At 36.0% G+C, this 23,343-nt stretch overlaps 2 protein-coding genes across 3 annotated transcripts in view; both read right to left on the bottom strand.

Moving 5' to 3' along the window:
• Positions 1-23,343, bottom strand: part of LAMA2 (laminin subunit alpha 2) — a 568,286-nt gene that overhangs the window by 26,970 nt on the left and 517,973 nt on the right. The window contains exons 52-56 of one of the 2 annotated variants that reach the window (XM_069489233.1): positions 17,862-18,000; positions 15,756-15,767; positions 12,447-12,567; positions 9,425-9,601; positions 4,428-4,576 (exon numbers count right to left, since the gene is read on the bottom strand). In XM_069489233.1, the coding sequence (XP_069345334.1) occupies positions 4,428-4,576; positions 9,425-9,601; positions 12,447-12,567; positions 15,756-15,767; positions 17,862-18,000 (598 nt within the window). The remainder of the gene's footprint in view (positions 1-4,427; positions 4,577-9,424; positions 9,602-12,446; positions 12,568-15,755; positions 15,768-17,861; positions 18,001-23,343) is intronic. The other variant, XM_069489235.1, reaches the window with a different exon arrangement.
• Positions 22,134-22,616, bottom strand: LOC138395497 (calmodulin-1-like). Its single transcript, XM_069488348.1, has one exon. It carries the CDS (start codon positions 22,590-22,592, stop codon positions 22,143-22,145), a length of 450 nt encoding a protein of 149 aa, XP_069344449.1. The 5' UTR covers positions 22,593-22,616; the 3' UTR covers positions 22,134-22,142.

Genomic DNA, 23,343 nt, shown 5'->3' with positions numbered 1-23,343 from the left:
TCCTTAGTGGCTGTTTCATTAATTTCCCTAATTTGCTTATGAGAGATACCTCACACACTGCTAATTGAGAACCTCAAGCTACTTATTCGCAACATCCTTAGATCCTGGAGCAAAGACTCAGAAGGAGACGAAGGGTTCTGATGGTAAAAGTGACCAAAGGAATTTTCTCTTTTGTTGTAGAAGTAGGTTTTGAGCTTCAGTTCCAACAGTCATCATGATGCTATTAGTCATAAGTATTAGTCACTAGCCCGAATGAGGATCATGAATGGATTACTGAAAAGTTACTTCATATGTGGGGAAAAAACCAAAGTACTTTAAGTACCGAGTGGGAAACTCAGTCTTAAAGTGCCATCTTACTTGATTTTATAAAGAAAAACTACAGGTAGAACTGGAAACAAAAAGCCAGGACAAAGACGCTCTGAATTGGCACTGAGAAACTGGTCCACTTTGGTATACGTCAAAAGTAAGAGAATGGAGCAAAAGATGGATTTCATTATGTCTCAAAATGTCACCGTTCAGGGGGCAGAGGAGAAGGAACAGGTCAGATTTCGTTTCAAAGGGGAAACAGGGGGAAAGGACATACCGTGTGTGTGTGTGTGTGTGTGTGTGTGTGTGTGTTTTTACCAGACTCTGGAAAAATGTGTTGGCAAATATCAGGAGGTTCAGCTTCCTTGCTAAGAGTGTTGGTGGTTTTATGAGACTTTTAGAAAACCACTCACTTCTAGGTATGTATGACTCACTGAAAAAACCCTCCCCTCAACACCTTCTCCCCCCCTTTGGTTAAAAGTAGTCCCTTACTAACATGATGTAACAGCGCTAAGGGTTTTCATGAGGGCTTTAAACTACTATTAAAGACTGTCTAAGGAGAGTAAATCTCTGCTCTTGATTAGAATTTTAAAGAGCCAGGGGCCTTCCTCTTTCTGGTGTAGACTCTCTTGTTAGCCTGGTTCTGCTCAAGGACCGCAACAGTGGTCCTTCTCTACTGGTTCACAGGGTGGTGATATAGAATGAATGTGTGCTTTCGGAAGGGACAGACTGGAATTCAGTTCTAGTTTGGAAGCTTACTAGCTGTGTGACCTTGGGCAAGTTATTTAATCATGCTCAGTTTCATTTCATTCATTTATACAATGGAGATTAAAAATACCTACTTCAAGTGGAGGAAAACATTAATTAAGGGATTGCCCTGAGGCTATCTTACTTAATATGGGCATTGCTAGAGAACTATAGCTGAATCCTCTTTGTATTTTACATTCTAGGAGCATCAAATCTAGATCATTCATTTAGTTCTTCTGTAGAGAAAAACATTATGAGCATGTCCATTATGATTCTGGTGGGGTGTGTCTCCTGTTTTTTTTTTTTCTGCTATGTGCAAAACAGTATATTAAACATTGCATTACTATTCGTATTGTGATAGGTCGGTTGTACATATATGTATTTTTTTACAATTTCAATGGTTGATTCTTTCGTAATGAAATATCTTATTATTTACATTCTGTTTCCTGTTTGTTTCGAATATTAGTTCAAGAATTTTTTTTTAAGCCACAATCAATTGGGTTGTATATGTGGAAGAAGATATTAAGAGAGGTGCCCTGACATTTGTAATTTATACAAAAAATAAAATCTGAAACTTTTTATGATTGAACATATTTTGGATGGTAAGAAAGAAACTATTTCTGTTGCAGTGTCCAAATTATGATCTCATTCTGGAAAACTCACATTACTGCTAAAACATCTTATCCTACTTCATGATCTGTAGCCTCATTCTGTACCTGTGTGAAGAATGCTTTCACTGAGGAGAAATTCAACTCTGTTGGTATCCTATTTGCCTAAGCAACTATTTCAGGCTCTTAGGGTTTGATGCTTTTGTCCAGTTAGGACTGCTGGCCACTGAGGTGGACTCCAGGAGAAAGATCAGAGGGCAAAGCAGATATAGAAGGCAGGAGTCACTAGAGAACCAGGAAATTAGATACCAATGTGACTGAACAGAGATTTTTCCAGAGAAAGGGGTAGAAAAGGAGAAAGAATAAAGAAGAGGGGTAAAGAGAGGCAGAGGGCGAGACAGAAGGAACATCTTGAGAAATCTGGCCCCCAATTTGGTAAAAGTGCAATGATTTTGTGAGATGGTATTAAATTTACCTTCTTATCTAGGGTTTTAGGAAAAGAAATGATGATACCATGTATACTCTGAAAAGCGTTGGGAGAAAGCAAATATTTCCAAATTAGTAACAGTATGTCACAATCAATATAAAGTAATATAAATCTTTAGGGTTACAAAAAAGGATAAGAATTAATAGTTGGCTGTGCACAGATGAAGGTATTTAAGTAAAATATATCTCATTTAAAACCTGGCTCTGTTATTTGTAGTATGTGATTTTGGGCAAGCTGGTTAATATTTTCTCATCTGCGAAGAAAGAATATTAATGCAGATCTCACATACATTTAGAAGGATTAAAAGGCATAATCTTTGTCTATAATTTGATAGGTCAGGCCATGGAATAGGCACATGAAGCATTAAAATGTTTCTGGGTGAAGTTCTTGTGGTCATTTATGATCTCTTGTTAATCAGTTTAATGTAGCACTTGCTTATGGGGTAGATGGTGATTGCATTTGACCTCAGAGTGTTGAAAGAGCCATTATAGTCGCAAATGTGTTCTTGTTTTGGCACAGAGCTCAGTGTCTACACGCTAATATGTCCAATACATTATCCTGTAATTAACAGTGAATGGTAAAACTGTTTGTTTATATGGCTAATTAACTGAATGACCAGTTTTCAGTGATGTACTATACACTGAGCTTAATCAAATAAAGGTTGGATTGATGGTCAACAGCTGTGAAGTTGGCATAATAAAATGCCCTTCTTGAAGAAACACCTGTTCAAAGGACACCTTTTACTACAACATTGTAATGCATTTGGGAATTTCTTAATTCTTTCTTTAAAAAATAACATATTTTGGGTGATTTTTGGTCAACTGTATTTCTCAAATCTGCATTTTTTCTACTGAAATTCCTTAAAGTTTAAGTCTTTTAAAAAGTCCTTTCCACAATGAAAAGAACTAAAGTTTGGCAAAGGGCCTAAAATCTAGTTGAAAAGACATGTAAAATCAGTATTCTACAGCATTCCCTAAGATTTAAATGAGAAAATTCAGTTTGCATTTCTCCTCAGAGACCATGACTACAATATCTGGCTATTAGATTAGTAAAAGTTCTTAGTTAGTCCAAATATTGATCCCTCATTTGTCTTAATCATGGCTTCTAAGCATCTCAGTTAGCACACACTCTGCATGAGTGCTTAGTATCAATTCAGCCCACAACCTGATACTCCCTATGATAACAAAACAATGATCTGAGGAAAGCTTTACTATTTACTTAGAAGGTGAAAAATTTTTATTACTTATCTGTTATCCACTTGAGGATAATTAGAAGATATAGATCTTTAACTAAAGAACAGCATTTGCCTACTGGAACTATTGCTACACATCCATATTCGTTGCATTTACAAGTATTTTCTGTGTTTTGAGGTTTCATCAAATTTGATTTCCAGTCCTTTTCTGTGTCTTCAATCTAATAAATGGATTGCTGGCTTGGAGGTCTGAGGCCCCTCAAGTCTCTGGGCTCCTGTTTTCATTTTTTTCTAATTGTCCTACTAAACTAATTACCTCTCTGAGTTGTCATATAATATTTTGATGAAAAATACAGATGACTTTCCCAATAAAGCAAGTATAAAGTATTGCAACATTCTAAAGAAATGAGAAATCAGTTTGTGCACTATTAAGGCCAATTCTCGGGCTCAGGGCTGGGGGCAAGTGCTGTGGTGGACTTGTAGAGAGGTGACCTCCATGAGCTGATCTCAGGGCAGTAGCTATTTCCCTTTTCTCCTTTGATTCTATTCCTTCATGAAGCCACTCTGCAGGGACCATGCACACCCTGGGAAGGGGGACAGGGACAAGGTGTGCACTTAACAGGCTCAGTAGGTCCTGCAGCTGTAGCCATGCTCCGTATCTGTGACAGGTTTCTAAGCAGCTGTCATAACTGCTTTGGAACCTGAATGAAACAGCAGCTGCCAAAGGCTGCCGGCTCCAGCTGAGCTATTCTGTGCGCTTCACTGTGTGCATACCTTATTTGAGAAGAGAATATTTGAGAGGGGCGGAGGGAGGGATTTCTCTTATCTATAGCTTCAGAAGATGCATTTGGTTTTTCCAAAAGTGGAGAGAACTGCACAGAATAAAAATGTTAAGAGTGGAACTCCTAAGGGCCCAGGTAAATGAGGCTCCTGAAGTATGAAATGTAAAGAAGAGGAGATTAAGCTAACGCTTTATCGTTTTGCAATGCATAGTACGTCCACACACACAGAGGTTCAGGCAGAGACTGATGCTAGCAAAGGAAGTTCATGTTAGGAACAGCAATAAGTACTCCAGTGCTATTGTTACCCTCTAGTTCTCTCTACATGAACGGAATGTTCTCTCCCATCATGAAATAGACTTGGCTCTGGTCTGATGACAATTTTCCTCATTGTTCTTGTCCCTGTGGAGAGGTGCACCTCCAGACGGCCCTTGTTGAGGAATATTGCATAATAGGCCTGCAACGGCAAATGGTTATTGAAGATTAAACAGGAGTCTCATTTATGACTTAGCTTTAGAGATTCCCTGACACAACCACAGATTCATCTACTCTGAGACCTTTCCTGAGAAGTTAAGACTTAATATTTTCTCACACAGAGTTTTTAAAGCAGCTAGAAATAGCTTTTTGATCATTTACCATTTGTGCTTGTTAGACGATGTGGAAAGTGGATATGGTAGTATAGCAGTTCTCTGCAAAGCACATTTGCGATGCTGACAGTACAGCTGTGCTTGCATTGGTCCTGTAACTTACAAAACCTATCAGGAAACAAAGGGTGTCAACAAAATCTCTCTCCCTTGTATTCACAAGTGGACAGCTAGCTTCTGGAAATCAGGTCTGACTCTCAAACTTATGGCATTTTGAGTGTTTGTCTTCAATTTGTTCTCTGAGCTGGTGGAATAGATTGCTATCACAAACATGTAACTTGTCTCCCACATTTAGAAAGAAGGAAGACAATTTTTCATCCACAAACATGCCTGCTCTCTTCTTGCTACTGTTACCATAGCAACCAGTATGGTTTTGATATCCGATTATGAACTCCAGGGAGCTTGAATGCAGTCCTTGTCCCCCAAGCGGATGCCGCGTGCTCTCCCTTTCTGGTTGAGTGCTAGTGCATGGCTACACAGTGATCGCTCAGTCCTCCACGAGTCATCTATGGTGGTGGAGACGGTTTTGATCAAACATCATCATGTCTCCGATAATTTACTAAGTCATCTATGTGGCTACCTGTCCACCACAAAACGTGCTGAAGATGTGGACTAGCACTCACCATTTGTCAAAGGGGCAACTGCAAACTACTCACTCAATTAATAATTTCTTAGCTGACTGACCATTTGATATCTCCAACCCATTTTGCAGAACATAATCACAATGAACCCTATGGGTATCAGAACTGTTAACTTGAAATATAAACTATGTCAGTTTAACCAGCATTTTTTCTGTAACAGACACAAACTGTTAAACATTGTTTCCTTTTGGAGACAGCATTTACTAAGAGATTTTAAAAACTACATATTCATTATCATTAAAATGTTGAAACATTAAAGTAGCATTTTAACTTACTTTGTACTATAGTACTTAGCATTTTCTTGTTTTAATTGTTTTAATAGGAAACTGTTTTATTTTAAAAACTATCCTGAAAGCTCGTGATTCACATCTGTTTCTTTAGTCCTGATGAGGAGAAATTTAGAGCCAGTGGGTGCTGCTTAATTATTTGGCAATGACCAAGGAATCAAATATCCTTTAGTGGAAATCTATGTCACAATGTTTGATCTGGTCCTCTTATTATAACTAGCTTACTATTTGTAATAGTGAGAAAATAATACCATTTTTCAGGATTAAAGGACAAAGACTTTAAGAGGGATTTATATTCTATATTTATTCAGTGCTTATTATATGCAGTAAGAAATGAAATAACACTTTTCTCCATTCTTCAAAAAATATTTTTGTTCTGACTATTTGATACATTCCTCACAATATAAGTGACATACATATAAATGATGAAGCTATGTCAACACTACAATAAAACAAATAGCTGTAAATCTACCACCTGATTTCAGAAACAATACCATTGCATCTCCTATGAGTTTCTTTATAATCCATCTCTGTTTCTTCATCTCAGAGGTAACCACTAATGTGGATTTTATGTTTATCATTCCCTCACTTTTTAAAAATTATTTTCAAAAATTCACATATATGTTGTTTGCACTACTTGTATTAAAAATCTATAAAAATGGTATCATATAGTATACAGTACATTTTTCATTTCTATTTATTTTCTATTCATCCATGTTGTTATGTTTAGTTTTAATTTATTCCTTCTTACTATTGCTTAATATTTCATTATGTGAAAATGCCACAGTGTGCTTATCTGTTCTCCAGCTGGTGAATATCTGGGTTGTTTCTAGTTATTCTACTATTAATATTATAAAGAATACTGCTATAAACGTTCTTGTATGTGTCTCACTAGGCACATGTTCGAGAGCTTGGGTTTATACCTGGGAGTGGAATTGCTGGCTTTTAAGGTATGCACATATTCAGTTTTACAAGACAGTGCCAAAACGTTTCCAAAGTAGCTACAGAAATTTACTCTTTCCATCAGCAATGATTAGGAGTTACTTTTGATTCATGTCTTTCCAACACTTGGTATTATCATATTTCTTCATGTTTCATCATTCTATTGGGTATAAAATCTAGCATTGTCTAAAACTACATTCCTCCCATTACAAATGAGAATATACATTTTAAAAATATGTTTTTGGTCAATCATGTCTCATTTTCTGTGAAATGCCTGTTAAAGTCTTCTGTCCATTATTATCTAATGTTTCTTGTCTTTTTCTTCTTGATTTGTAAGAGTTAGTTTTATATCCTGGTTACTAATTTTTTGTAGGTTATGTGTTATGTAAGTTGCCAAGATGAGGCTTGTTTTTGTGTTGTTAGATGACCAAAGAGTTTCAGTTTTAATGCAGTTGAACTTATAATCTTGTTTTGTTCAATAAATCCTTCCCTCCCCCAAGGTCAAAAGTTATCCCTCTATATATTCTTCTAAAATTTTTAAAGAATTTTTCTCTTTCACATTTAAGATTTTAATTCATTGGAAATTTATTTTTTAGTTTGATGTGAAGTAGAAATTCAGTTTAATTTTTTTATATGGATAATAAAATTGCCCTGGAATCATTCACTGAACAGCCCACTGTTTTTTTTTATTTTTTTATTTTTTATTTTTTTTTTTTTGTTGAGACAGAGTCTCACTTTGTTGCCCAGGCTAGGGTGAGTGCCGTGGCGTCAGCTTAGCTCACAGCAACCTCAGACTCCTCGGCTTAAGCGATCCTCCTGCCTCAGCCTCCCGAGTAGCTGGGACTACAGGCATGCGCCACTATGCCCGGCTAATTTTTTCTATATAGATTTTTAGTTGTTCATATAATGTCTTTCTATTTTTAGTAGAGACGGGGGTCTCGCTCTTGCTCAGGCTGGTCTCGAACTCCTGACCTCGAGCGATCCACCCGCCTCGGCCTCCCAGAGTGCTAGGATTACAGGCGTGAGCCACCGCGCCCGGCCTGTTTTTTTTTATTGATCTGCAATGCCAATTATTGCCAAAGGTTGTTTTCACCTATGCTTGGATATAGTCAGGGTTCTCTATTCTGTTCCACTTGCACAGTGCTGTCCATGGATTAACACCGAACTACCACAATGCAGAACTCTTATCTTCTAATGCGCTGATCTCTGTGAGACAGCTCCAACACCTTATTCTTGTATCTCAGAAGTTTCTTGGGCTTTTCATCTTTGATGTAAATTTTAGAATAAGCTTGTCATGATTCACAAAAAGATAAGGTGATGTTTCTTTTGAAATTGAATCTATATATTATCATTTTGGGTAGAATTGGCATATTTTTAGTATTAAGTCTTTCCATTAAAATGCTGACTATGTCCATTTATTGAAGAATACTTTACAGCTTTTTAATAAAATTTTATAATTTTCTCCCTATGGGTTTTATGTCTACTTTGTTATATTTATTCTTAAATTATATACGTGTTCTTATATTATACTTGTTCTTGCACTATATTTGATTGCTCTTTTTTTGCACTGGCTGCACTGGCTAAGATAAGTGCAGTTATAAGTCATCCTTTTCTTGGGCTTGATTTTTGTACCAAATGTTTATAATGTTTTCCTGTCAAGAATAATTGTTACATTTTTTTTATAGATGGCTAAGGAAGTTCCTTCCTTAGTTTACTAAGTATTTTTGAAAAATCATGAATAGGTATTAAATTTTACCAAATGATTTTACTATATCTATTGAAATGATTGTATGATTTTTAGATTTTCTAATATTAAACAATCCCTGCATCCTGAGATAGCTGAAGTTACTCATGGTTGTACATCTTTGGACTCTGTTTGCTAATGTTTTGTGTAGGCTTTCTATTTTTTAGGAAAAGGAATAAGATTTATTATATAATATTGATCACTAAATGTTACATGCTAAAATTGATTTTATAAACACAAATAACACGACCTGGTTTACAAGGGCACATTACATATTTGTAAAGGAGTCTGTTCTTTTGGTCATGGCAGGCTTACTAAGTAATTCCTATAAACCCTTTCACTGAGAAAAACTAGATTAAATGTGAAATTATATTTTAAAATATGTGATTGAAGATATTAAAGGAATATCAAGGTAGTAAAGAGTTATGATGCCTAAATCTGGACAGTTGAGAGACTGCTTTGAACAAAATCAGAGGGACATAAGTACTCAAGTTTACGTCCTTACAAAGTAGCTATTCTTTAGGCTTTATTTTTCCATCCTTGAGTGCTATTAGGCTATTGTGTTGGTTGTGCTCTATTTGCTTTCTCCCACCCAGGTCCATTCTCTGCCCTTCTCTGTGTCCAGAGAGGGTGGGACAAATCAGGCTCCAACAGGCTGCATCACCTTGGCTAGCACAACTGGAAAACTGATCTTTGAAGGAACTGAAATTTAAATTTAAGGAACCCTAGCTGAATATCTACAGATCTGGTAAGAGAGACAAAAAAAGATTAATATAATATGAATATATGTTAAGCTTTCGTCTTTATATATGCATATGTTAAGTCCATATAAAATATAGATGCAAGTACAAGTATGACTTTGTACTGGAATTGACTGACCAACAGGAAAATGCTAGTGAGGACAATTGTTTTAGGAAGATGATGTGAGAGAAAGAGGCCAGCACGGGTAAACGGAATGTTCAGTCCTGGCTAGCCAAGATGAGAGCAGAATTAAGTATTTTATATAAGCACTAGGGAAAACGCATTATCAACTAGGTGTGGGCGTACCTGTCCAGTCTGCCTTCGTTTTCTCCTGGGTGGTGCTGGGGTCCCTCCACTTCCCAAGAGAATGATCCCAGACTCATTCTTGGTGCTGAAGGACAGGTTGATTTCTGTTCCTACATCGAGTGGCACAGGCGAGAGCTCCACAAAACCAGGCTTGGGGAAGCTAACTGTGTACACATTCTGCAGGTAAAAGGAAAGAAGAGAAGGAATCATTAGAAATGAAAGTTTAAATTAATTTAGCCATCTCACTTGCTCTCCTCAATGTGATTATGAAATACATTGTAGTTTCAGAAAGCATGAAATCCCCATGGTTACATGGAGAGCTTAAGAGCAGAAGAAATACTATTTCCAGTTATAACTTCAAATCTTCTGAACAGTTTGAGTTAAAATCAAAATTATGGCCTCTTCTTTTATTCTAGAACTTTTCATTTAAAATATAGAAAATTATCATTGATAGATAATATTTTCTTTTGGCTTAAACCAAAGATTTAAACCAAACTGACACACAAGCGGGTACATGTCTATCAATCTCCCTAAGTTTCCCTTGAAAACACTATAATTAATCCCTTGAATGCACTCTGTCAATTAATTGTTTGTGTTTTACAGAGGAGTATGACATTGGTCTATGTCTGCATTCTTCCTCAGCAATAAGCCCAAGGTAAACCTGTTCACTGCTACAAAAGTATACATATACTCTAGAATACATTAGAAAAATAAGATAAAACCTAAACCTTAAGAATAAATAAACCAAACATTTCATAGTCCAGTTCTTTCTCAAAATTAAAATACCATTGTCCTTGTTGGATTATAAAGTTAAACAGTTACATTGCAAACAGTAACAAAATGCGAAAGGGAGCGAGTCACCCTCCACTACCACAATCCCAAAGCTTTGCAATGCATATAGCTTTCTATCATTCATTCATTCACCCATTCATTTTATCTTTCATAACATTGCCCTCTTCTTTCTTATATTTAAACTGAATCTTGATAGACATGTTCATTTCTAACGTCTTTCTTTTGCTTACATATGTGGAGGATATCTCTGTCAGTAAACATAGATCATCATCACTTTTAATGGCTGCAGGACTTTCCACTGCGTGAATGTGCTAGTATTTATTTAAGTAAGCCCATATAGCTAAGCATTTAAAGTGCTTAAAGTATTCATTTTTAAAGTCCTGGATTTTGCTGGAGTAAAAGCAAGGAATCCTTTATTGTAGGCTATTTCCCCTCCCCCTCCCCCGACAGTGTTTCAAGCCCAGTTGAATGACACAAGAGTTAGTAAAATGTATAATCTATTTTCCTATTCCAATTTGCAAATCATGGAGTTTTAGATAGTTTAGATAAAACCACTGTGCAGACTTTTCAGTATTTATCCGTGTCAAATTTCTGCCTCATATTTTAGTTGCAAAATAATTCCTGGTTACTGAAAAGTGCCTTTACAGAATCATCATTTCCATGCATAGAGGCTATTCATTTTCTGGACAGTTTTCTATCCTCATGTATATGTCTTTTGAATGTGGATGAGAGTTGGGCTTTGGAGATTAAAACTCTCACTTAAACTTTCTTTAAGAAGCCAGTATGGGTTCTCAGAGTTTCGATTCTTATGTATCTCCCTTTTCCTTATTCCCAAGCTTCTTAGGGTGTGTGTCTATAGCTAATTCCAACTTGGAGCCTATAGTTATGAACAATGACGATCCTGAAAGTTCTATTCTAGTCTTTAAACCTCATCACTCAGGTGGCAGATTCTTTCTTCCTATTCTCTCTTCATTCCCCTGAATTCTACTGGAATGCTTTAAGATAATGTTAATTGGAGAAAGTAGCCAAATGAATAATTATAGCATAGCAAGGTAATTAAAAATAGGCCGGGCGCGGTGGCTCACGCCTGTAATCCTAGCACTCTGGGAGGCCGAGGTGGGCGGATCGTTTGAGCTCAGGAGTTCGAGACCAGCCTGAGCAACAGCGAGACCCCATCTCTACTAAAAATAGAAAGAAATTATATGGACAGCTAAAAAATATATATAGAAAAAATTAGCCGGGCATGGTGGTGCATGCCTGTAGTCCCAGCTACTCGGGAGGCTGAGACAGGAGGATCGCTTGAGCTCAGGAGTTTGAGGTTGCTGTGAGCTAGGCTGACGCCACGGCACTCACTCTAGCCTGGGCAACACAGTGAGACTCTGTCTCAAAAAAAAAAAAAAAAAGGTAATTAAAAATAATAAGTATGATAGATTTAATATTTTCTTTTTAAAATAAGCTCATTACTGTTGAGTTTCCACAAAATTCTTACTAATATTTGCTGTTGACCATTGGCTCTTGTGTATAGATAATTTAAGAGAGCAGAGCCGTGACCTGAGTTTTTCTCACATATGGGTAGACTCGATTGAAGAGTCAGTACAAAACAGTCAGGTAGGATCAGAATGCTGCTGAGCTGCGTTAGCAACAAAGAAGAGATACTGAGGATATCAGCTAACAAGGGACTTTACAGTCATATGAGACATGAGTCTTTGCAGAGTTGGACACCACAGGTCCCAGTCTATGTTATTTCAAAGACAAGAGGGCTAGAGTCCAAAGCTGCAGACAGGATGCCATGCACTAGTGGTTATGGTGTACTCCTTGCTATTTGTGTAAACTCCAACACATTCCAGAAAAAAAAATAAGGTTGCTAATAAAGCATATACAATACATAATGGTAAAATAAATTTAAAGTAGATGACAAAAATGAGGAAAAGGGAAAGTAGTGTTGGAAAGGAACAGAGACACAGAAAAGAGATTAATATTAAAGATACATGCTATGAAGGGCTATCCATGTGGGAAGGTGGATCATAATTTTGGTTCTTCATAATATCATTTCCATCATTGTAATTTATAGAATGCTTCACTCTTGTTTTATCATTTATGCATAGCTAAGACTAGGCTCAGGAGAAATCTAAAATATATTAACAAAAGACTGATCCCCGTAAGAGCACCCACACTATGTAAGTGAAAGCTGATATAAATGTATTTAGGAAACCGTTATAAACAGACTGACCTCCAGAGAGCATCCTTTGGTAACACCAACATAATCAGGGCTACTGAGTATATTGTATGGAGTTCTTGAAATTTCAATATCTTTGAGACAGCCGGAATATTTCTTCAAGTTTACTTCTGGCCTATTGAATAGTCAAATGGAGAACAAAAGCAATATCATTAGGGTGATGGCAGTGTACTCTCTGACTACCGGGAAGAAGCCACATGGAGCAGACACACAGGCAGGTACATCACAGACATCAAACTGTGCACACATGTACCCAGCAAACTCTGCTTTCCATTATTTACTGGTTGGACTAAGTGGATGTTAACATCATCCGGCAGCAGGAGTCTTTATATAGTTCTTCTCCTCTTTATAAATAATCCCACCCACAGTATTTAAGCACAAGGTACAGGAATTAACTAACTTCTTATTAACACTTCATATGCATAATGAAGTAAGCGTTTCTTTTTTCCACCAAACAGCAGGTAATTGTGTAGGCAGCATACTCAAACGACATAAAAAAAGGTTTTTAAAAATATTGTTTAAGATTTAGAAAAAAATATCTGGAAATGCTTATTTTGAAAAGAAAATATTTTTTTCATTGACATGTTTTTTGGGGGCAGCTGAAGAAAAAGATTATATATACATATATATCTTTAAAGCTTTTAAGTCAAACAAAACTCAAGGAACATTCTTTTGGATTGCATAATCTAAAAACAAATATTTTAAATTGCCTTTACAGACTGACACCAAAGTCTGTATTCTATATTGGAACATAACAAAATTTAGCTACCAAATGCAAAAAACATACATTTCATTTTTCCAATAAGATTGAAAAATGGCTTTTACACCCGAACTATACTTGAATGTTTACTTTTTGCTCACTATTTCTTGAAATGAGGCAAACATGCCAGCAGATTAGAAAGCGAAGTTCTTGTCCTTGAGCCCAGATACTGCTTGGGTTTATTATATGACGTTAAACAAGTGATCTGACTTCTCAAAGACTCAGAGTCCTTATATGTGAAATTGGCATGATAACAACAGTATCTACATTATCAAGTTGTGATGTTTGGATAATTTCATAAATAGCATATCACACAGTAAGTGCTCAATAAACATGAGGTAGCAGGATGCCAAAGATGATGATACTTCTTTAGCTATAACAGTGCTGTCCAATAGAACTTCCTGTGATGATAGATAAGTTCTGTTCTGCACTGTCCAAATCAGTAGTTGTTAGCCACACATGGCTATTGAGCCTTGAAATGAGAAACTGCATATTTATTGTTATTTAATTGTATTTAATTTACATTTGAATTATATTGAACTATATATTGAACTACTGAATTATATCGAACTATATATTGGCTACTCTATTGAACAGTGAAAGTATATAGGAATAAAAAGGTAATTCTTTGTGTGGTGTTAATAAGCATCTGTAAAAACTGTCTAATCAACATCAAAATATTCTACCTGATAGGGTAATGATTAATTCTCTCCTCATTGTCTCATGATGCCAAGTTTTCCTTTTTTATCTTAATGAAAAACACATGGCATGAGGAAAAACAGGTGGGAAAGCAAATTAGACCCTGGCAGTGTGTATAAGGTGATTTATTTCATGTCAGGTTATTTGCTCTTTTTTTTTTTTTTCCCCTTCTCTCTTTCTCTTTACGGAACTTCTTTATTTTCATTGATAATTTTCCCTTGTTCCCAAAGTCTTCCTTATGTTCAGTCAGCTGGTTATTACGAAGAACATGCCCAACTGGAGGGTGAGGATCTTGCTTATATTGTTTTTGTTTAAAGCAAAGAGAATGGTGAATTTCATTCTCAGTGTTCACTTGCTTCCATATCTTCCTTTAGGGCAGTAGTCCCCAGTCTTTTTGGCACCAGGGACCATTTTCATGGAAGGCAATTTTTCCATGGACCAGGGGGTGGGGAATGGTTTCAGGATGATTCAAGCACATTACATTTTTTGTGCACTTTATTTCTATTACTATTACATTGTAATATATAATGAAATAATTATACCACTCACCATAGGTTGGGGACCCCTGCTTTAGGGAAAGACAGATTTATCATATTTTTTTCAGAGGTCCTATCAATAAAGTAAATCACTCCTACAAATTATATAGCTCATTGTTTCATGAAAATGCAAAGAATCATTTCAAAATATAATGATTTAGCAAGCTCAGCATTATGAAAATCACAGGGGATAAATACGCACATCCAATGACTGGACTCCTAATGGTAACCATGGGTCTCTGTTTCTTGAGGGTCACCACTCAAAAGCTAAATTACCAAGCTACACAGTGCCATCTCAGTTTCATTACCATATATTTCCATGAAAGCCAGCCTTTGCCTTTTAGCCATCTCAGCAAACATAGTACGACTGGTCTCATAACTATATCATGATAAAACAATGTGGTTTGTTTTTCCCCCACTTTCATTTCTATGTATTCGAGTTTCTGATATTGAAAATCTAGCCTTTGCTTTAAAAATTTCTTGGATCAGTTCGGCCTCATTATCTTCTTTCCAAGAAATTTGGCATGGTTAGGCTCTGGAATGCCAAAACACCAGGCTTTAGCTCTAGCCAGAGTACGCAGCCCTGCACATCTCTGGGATTTGATCAGCCATTTACAGAGGCATGCCACTCATAGTTTTCATGCTAATGCCTGTCTGCAAGTGAGTATTAAAGTGCTCCTGAGAAGCTAGGGAAACTAGCAAACTTCTTCACCTTTAACAAAAACACTTGTTTTAAACATAGTATTTCCAGACATTCCTTTCATCTGGCTCCATAGCTAATTTTAAATAAACATGGCAATAAATAAGCAGCTTTGATGAGAGGTGCAAAGGCCGTGTAAATGTTTGCGTATTTGCAGGCCTGCAAAAAGCAACAAGGCAGTGGTAAGCGTTCGAGAGCACGGGGTTGATCGTTCGGCAGACAGCATGGTACTAGGTAGGCCAGAGTCTGGGGTTCAACCCAACAGACTAGACTGTGCCCAAAACCTTGCCCAGCTGCCCTTTGAGTGTGTACTGCTGCTGGTCACCAGGGGCGCTGTGCGCAGGTGGTAGGACAAGTAAGCAGAGCAAATCTATCGTCACTGCTGGTCAGAAAACTCAAATTGCAGCTCGACTGAGAGTGGATAAGCAGCAGCATCTTCATAAGCGGGAGCAGCATGGAAACTCTCAGAATGCGTGGCTTGCTCATGGAATGTACTATGAACAAAGCTGCATAGGTGGCACTCTGCGTCTGCATGGCTGTTTTACCTAAGAAGCCACATTTACTGAACGCATGCACTTGCAGAAGGCATGCATAAATTTAAATTTTACCTTGCTTTCATACTAGGTCAAAGGAAAGAGAAAACAAAAACAATTTATTTATAATTGTATTTCATTTAGTAAAACAATAAACTTCAATCATAAATCTTTAAAAAAATCATCTTACAGGGATCTACAAAGGAAAAACATGCAAAACAATGACACAACAGAAAACAGATGAACACAAAACAGACATATGTCCTTGAAATTAAAATCCAGTGAAATTAAAATACAAATATGACCATTGCTCACACTACTCTCGGAAAATTTTAATTTTGAAATATGAATTTAAAGTACTTATTTTTATCAATCTAATCAATGGGAAAATACATGAATGTCACTATTCTGTAATATTCATGAGTAGCTTATAAATATTGCCTTTCAAAGAACTTGAGCTTAACAATACATGCAAAAATAATTTATGTTTACTACATCCTTTGTACTTTATCATATGGAGATCCTGTCTATGGGCAAATAACAGGTAAGTATGAGTGCTTGGTTCCTTTATCAATCACAATATGCATTTAGAGATTATTTTGAGGTAATGTGCTATACTACAGCAATATTATACTATAATTATGAAATGCTCTACTGTGAAAGTAAAAACATCTTAGTGATAAAGATTCATTTCATATATATAGTCTCCAAGCCAAGACATAAACCCTTTTCAGAGAAGTTAACAAGAACACCTTTGTAGATAATTCCTAATAATTACTTTATGATAATTAAAATCATTTGAATAAATGAAGCTAGGTTTGGTTAGCCTTATTTTGGCTATATTTAATTCAGTCACTAGAATATAGTTAATGATCTTGCAAAGTAAAATATTAGATTTGAACAACTGGATCCCAGTATTTAGTATGGTGCCTGTCACATAATAGGTGCTCAAAAAACACTTGAATGACTGATAAATGGATTTCTGATAATAACTATGCCACTATTTAAATAAATTCAATTTGTAATGGTTTTTTCTGACATGACACTTTAAATCTATATTCCCAACACAAATATATTATAATATAGATAAATGCAGAGCCAGTTTATTTGCACTAGGAAGCTTGTCAACTCATATCCTTGAAAGCTTGGTAATTAGACAGTTGCCTCGTCTATGAATTTAGATTTGGGAAGAAGAGGAAATCTCAGCCTGCATGCTAGCTATCGTAACATGAGACTGAAGTTCCACTACTCATTTGGGAAACATGGAAATAACTAAGCATCATAGTTTTCAGCTATTCTGAGATTTTTCCACACATAATTTGTCTTTTTGGACCAGAAATATAATACTGAGACTTTTATATCCATTAAGAACTACCAGACTAATTAAACAAAACAAAAATTAAAAACAAGGTAGTCTGTATTTGTAATAAACTCTTAAGGTTTAACTAAATCAATTAATCCCATTCTAATTAAATTCAATTAATGTTTATTGAACACCAAGTACCCTATAAGCTTTATTTCTTATGTTTTCTAACAAGCAGTGAATTAATTAAATGCTATGTGAAATATTTTCTGACATTTTTTAGTTACTTTATTTTTTGAATTAACTAAATTATGAAGTAAATATGTCCCCCCATCCTGCTAGCTAAAAAGCATATGTGAAATTAAAAAAAAAAAAAAAAAACATTGGCATGGGTATGAGAACAACTAATACAGTTTTAGTATTGGACATATGGGAAAGCTCCAATATGCCATTATGATCCTAATGCTTAGCAATAAAATAGGTTCTACTCACAGTATCCTGGAACACTGAGTAATTTTCAGAACACTAAGCAATGTCAGAGTGCCATTATCTCCAGTGAATGTGCAAGAAGAACAGCAATTACAAGATCCGCATTCAACTCTGGCTTCCACCTTTAATTACTTTCATAATTCTTTAAAGCAGGTGCATATAAGGGAAACAGTGATTCAAATTCATCTCTTCAACAAAGATGTCAAATTAATCCTTTGGTTTCTAAATTCTGGTGTTGTTTTAACATGCAACATGATTTTTTTGATGAGGCCTTTCTGCAACTGAAGGTTATATGACATTCCTCTTATAATTAAACTTCAGAACTCTAGTGAGCATAGTGGCCATTTAATTAAAACTTAATCCTTAGCTTTAAATATACTCTAAATTACCTCAAGTTTCTCAGCGTTGGTAGGCCACCAAAATATATTTTGTCATCTGCTTTCAGGTCAAGACCAAAGTTGTTTCCAGGAGATGAAGTTGCTATGTTCTCCTCCTGATTAGTATCTATATCTACAATTGATATGTTGGCTGTAAAGGAGATAGAAATTTTAACATTTTATTTGAACAATATCAACCACATCTATATCATTACTATTACCTTAAGATAAATTTCACTTAATTCTAAAATTAACATTGACTTTCTCAAGCACTTGTACTGTATTTGAACATTTAATAGTTGCAGAAATTATAATAACATCAATAAAATACATTATTAAACTACCCACAAAAAAGCATGAAACTAATAGTTTGAATACCAATGAAGGCAAACCAATGAAGATAAAATAGAGAAATTTAGATGGACATCAAAGATCCATTTGATGTAGTGCTCTGTAACATAGATAAGCAGTAAGAAAATAAAGTAAGATAAAATAATTAAATCTTAACACAGATATCTAATGAGGAATCAGGTAATTCATTGGAAACATGCTGAATCTGCAGCTCTTTCTGTAAATTTCACTTTCCACAGAACTACTGGGGTTTAGGCTCGTCTGCAAAGTGTTACTCCTTTGCATAATACAGTTGTACATGGAAGTGGAGGGATGGGGATGTTTGGTTCTGCAAGATGATGGGACCTACAGTCCACTGTAAACTACATACTAGACTGGGATGCTGAGGGTTGCGAAAGAGGCACAGTCCTCATGCCTTCTTGCTATTCTCTTGGGTCTTTCAAGGTATTTCTAATATGATGAATACAAAAATTCAGAAAACAGGAGAAAAGGAAAGAAGAGGCACTTCTCAGTTTAAACTGCTTTGTTTAGAAAGCAGATGGGGACTCCTATCTCATTGATCCCCCCCCCCCCCACTTAGCCCCTCCTTAAGGGTTGAGCTAGGCTCTTTCTGAATTCATGCTTTCTCACATAACATTTACTTAGACCCAGACTTTAACTATGTCACATGCATCCTTGATACATATTGAGACATAAGTTCCTTAACATGATAGATTTGGCCTTTAGATCTTTGCCTGATGTAGGATCTGAATTAGCAAGGATTTGAAAATGGACATTTGAACCAATGGATTATAAGGGAATTTGTGTTTATTCATTGGAATGCTGGTTTCTTGGATGTTCCTGTTTCAAATAAATACGACAAACACTGGGTAAAATGAAGTTAAACATATATCTTAATTTTGTGCCTGCCAAGATCTTTCAACTAATAAGCAATGCTAATATGTAATGCACTCTCCAAGAGAGGGACACAGAGCAAGATGTACTTCCCAAATTTATTTGACCATGAAATATTATTTTTTCCCTTAACTCGTCATCTTTTAAAATTAGTGTCTTTTAGAAAACATATAAATATCAAATTCCAAAATTTGATTGTAGTTTATAGTTCTACCATTCTAAAAAGATTAATCTTCAATAAAACCAAACATAACTGCCTTATAAAAAATGGCCAAAATCAAAAATACCCAAACCTATTAACACCTTAAATTCTCAAAGCAGACTTTTATAAAAAATAAGCAACAAAAACACTTAAAAGGAATAATTGTCCTATTAAAAATATTTAGCAAGTTAAGATTTCAAAATAATTGAACTTTCATGCATATTAATTCCATACACAGATTTAATTACTTTCATATACCTAATTAGTTTCATACCATATATTTCCTTGACTGGACTGGCGGCTAAAAGAAAATAGATTTGTAAAACTGTTTTCAAGACTTTTTCATACATATTCCTTTTAATCTAGATCAGCGAAGATGTTTTCACATGGGGCTGTCACCTGGAACATGAAAATAGACTCTTTCTGCAGACCTGGTGGGTATTTTAATGGTATCTGAAAATGAAATTCTGCCTCCCTATCACAGGCAAGCCAGTGACTGGAGGTAGTTTTCCTCCTTATCCCTGAGTGAATATATGCATTTTGAGAAATAATTCTAAGAAAGAAATGATTAAAGAGCAGCAACACAATTGAATTGAAATTCACTGCGCCCAAGAGTTAACTCTGGCAGAGAGATGTAGGATGGATGGCATATTTTCACTGACTTAAAGGAAGGGCTTTATTCTATTCTTCGTAAGTGATAGCGATGAAGTGGCTTCCAGTATGAAATCCTAAAATTTGCTTTTGTTTTTTGCCCTATTTCTTTTCCTAACAGAATAGAAAAGTAAGCTATTAACACAAGATTTCAGAGTTGATGAGTTCAGACGTCATGTATGGTCAAGCAAGGAAATAAGGGTTTTATTAAATAATAGACACAATAGGGGATTAACAAGTATTTTATAATCAATGCTGAGTTATTATAAGCTAATTGTTTTTACTTGGTAGTTCTTTTTTTCTGTCTTTTAATCTATTGAAAATCAAAATCATCATTCTCAACTTTGTTTTCACAACAATGCACTTGAGGGATATGGCATACTTCCTATTAGTGACTGTGAGATGCCCTCTTGAAGGATTATATTTGAATTCCAAGGGATAGTTCTCATACAGACTAGTTGAGAATAATTCATGTAAAGCAACCAATCTGGTCACTGAAAAGGAGAGATGCCCCTCATTACAGGGACCTTATTTCAAATTCCCATCCCACTACTCTGTGAACTCTGATCTTGCTTAACCCCTCAGAGACATCCCTATATCCAAACTTGATGGAGTCCTTGTAGTCCTTATTTTAACCCATACTTATGCAGTTTTTGATGCTTGTTAGCGTTTTCTTTCTTCTAGGAAATTTCTTCTTGTGGCTTCCATAATGCCAAGTTTTCTGGCTTCTCCTACCTCTCATTCTCAATCTTCTTTCCTGAGACCTATTTTTTGAACACTTCTGAAATATTTATATTCCTTAATATCCCTTCCTTTGCCTACTTCTCAGGTTTTATCCATTTGGGTAAATTCAAGTTTATATCTATGTACAATATGTTGATGACTCAAAAATATGTATGCCTGGACATAATTTTGCCTAAAAATCCACATTCAACAGGTGAGACTTGATCATCTGTATTTTCCTTCAGTACTTCAAACTAAACATATTCCCAACCAAAAAGGAAATGATTATCTTTCTACTCCCAGATCTGTGTTACTTATTTTATTTGGTGGTATTATATAACTCTCATCCAGTGGACTAGAAAGTTATCCTGACTTTCTCCTTACCATTAATATCTAATCAATTAATAGACATATTAAATTCTTCTCCTAAATAACTCTAGTATGTCTTATTTTTTAAAACAGTTTTTATTGAGGTATAATTGACATACTATAATTTGCCCATGTTTAAAGTACACAATTTAGCCAGTTTTGACATGTATAAACCTAAGGAACCATTGCCATAATCAAGAAAATGAACATATTCATCACCCCCAAAGTTTTCTTATACTTCTTTTTTTTTTAAGTTAATGGTCTTTATTGGAAAAAAAATAAAACTAGCATTTACAACTTGGAATGGACAGAAATTGTAATTTCTTCAACAGCAATGTTGATGGTTGTGCTGAAGTCCACAGCCACAGCTTACTCTGCTGAATTCAAGTCATGGTTCAGAAGTTTTAAAAATAGAGTCCAAAGATGCTCCTTGGTAAAGGTTTCTTATTAAAAATTTGTGTGAACAATGACAGCCTAACACCCATTTCACTCTAGTACCATGTAGACAATGCTAAACCAGCATACTTGGGCATGTCACCCCAGGGTGTGTCACCGTCACCGCAGGTAGGAGCACATGGAGTATAAGAGGACCATCCTACCAGTGGGGCTATGTCTCAACAGTTTATCTTCACTCATTTTTCTGCATATCATCCTGAGGTAAACCAATTTTAAATGTGTTTTCAGTAAACAAGCTATGACAATTTATACTAAACAAATTGAACTAGAACACATTTGAATAGGTCTTGAATTTGTTTTTTCATTTTTAATACAAATGCCTAGCTGTGCTCAATCATCAAGCTGCATGCATGAAAAAGTGGCCAGCCCAAACAGTGTATTAATCACTAGCAAATGCAACTTTAAGGAGTCCTTATCATTAAGGTACAAGTATTTATATTATAAAACTGATGTGTAGCTTGATCTTTAGGGGACGGGACCACCAACCAATACATGCAGATTTTGTGTGTGTGGACAGAAGTTACTTTTGACATTCAGTTTTGCTATATAGAAACAGAATGAATAAATGAACTTTTTTTTTGCAAGAGGTAAGTAAAAGATTCAATTTGATTCTTCTGGAGGGGAGAAAAGGAGTTGAAAGTAGGTCTTCATTTTGCAGTCATCATCAGTATGAATTCTTCATAGTTGACTTGTCCGTCTCCATCAATATCTGTGTCTCTGATCATTTCATCTACTTCTTCATCTGCTAGTTTTTCTCCTAAGTTTGTCATGACGTGGCATAGTTCTGCTGCGCTGACGTAACCGTTACCATCCTTGCCAAAGACTCGGGACACCTCACAGATTTCTTCTTCGCTATCTGTATCTTTCATTTTTCTAGCCATCATAGTCAAATATTCTGGAAAGTCAATGGTGTCATTACCACCAGCGTCCACTTCGCCGATCATATCCTGCAATGCGGCTTCTGTTGGGTTCGGACCCAGTGACCTCACGACAGTGCCAAGTTCCTTTGTTGTGATGGTGCGGTCGCCATCTTTATCGAATACGGAGAAAGCTTCCTTGAATTCAGCAATCTGTTCGTTGGTCAGCTGATCAGCCATGGTGCGAGCGAAGGGAGGAAGAGCCCAGGGTGGCTGCACCAGCGCAGGGACTGCGACGGGGGACGGGGGGGCCTCTCCGCTGTTGTCTCTCAGCTGTGGCTGCTGCTATGGCGCGCTGTGCGCTGTGCCTATTGCGCCGCCTGACTGCGAGTGACGGCTCCTCATCCACGAGACTCCTGGCACCATTGCCTGTTATACTTCCTTATAATCCCTCCTTCCTGCCTTTCCCTACAGACCCCGTTCATGAGCAGCCTCTGTCTGCTTTCTGTGACTGTAGATTAGTCTGCATTTTCTAGTAATTTTCTATAAATGCACTCTTTTTTGTCTGCCTTATTTTGCTCAATACTTGTTTTGACATTCATCCATTTTGTATGTATATTAATACTTTATTACCTTTTATTGCTGAGTAGTATTCCATTGTATGGATATATCATAATGTGTGTATATCTATTTACCTGTTGATGGATGTTTATGTTGTTTACAATTTTTGAGTAACACAAATAGAAGTAATATGAACATTCTGGTATATGTCTTTATACACAAATATGCTTTCATGTGTCTTGGGTGAATACCTAGGAATGAAATGGCTAATTCACGTGGCAGGCACATATTTAATCTTTTGAGAAACTGCCAACCTATTTTCCAATGTTGTGCCATTTTTTTATTCTCACCAGCAGGGTATAAGAGTTCCAGTTGCTCCACATCCTTGCCAGCATTGGGTATGATCAGCCTTTTTAATTTGAGACATTCT

Source organism: Eulemur rufifrons, chromosome 15 (assembly GCF_041146395.1).
Source record: "Eulemur rufifrons isolate Redbay chromosome 15, OSU_ERuf_1, whole genome shotgun sequence".
Taxonomy (NCBI): domain Eukaryota; kingdom Metazoa; phylum Chordata; class Mammalia; order Primates; family Lemuridae; genus Eulemur; species Eulemur rufifrons.
This window is presented reverse-complemented; position numbering and strand designations above follow the sequence as displayed.

Coding starts and splice junctions, on each gene's coding strand:
- LOC138395497 (XM_069488348.1), bottom strand. CDS start 22,592: ATGGCTGATCAGCTGACCAACGAACAGATTGCTGAATTCAAGGAAGCT.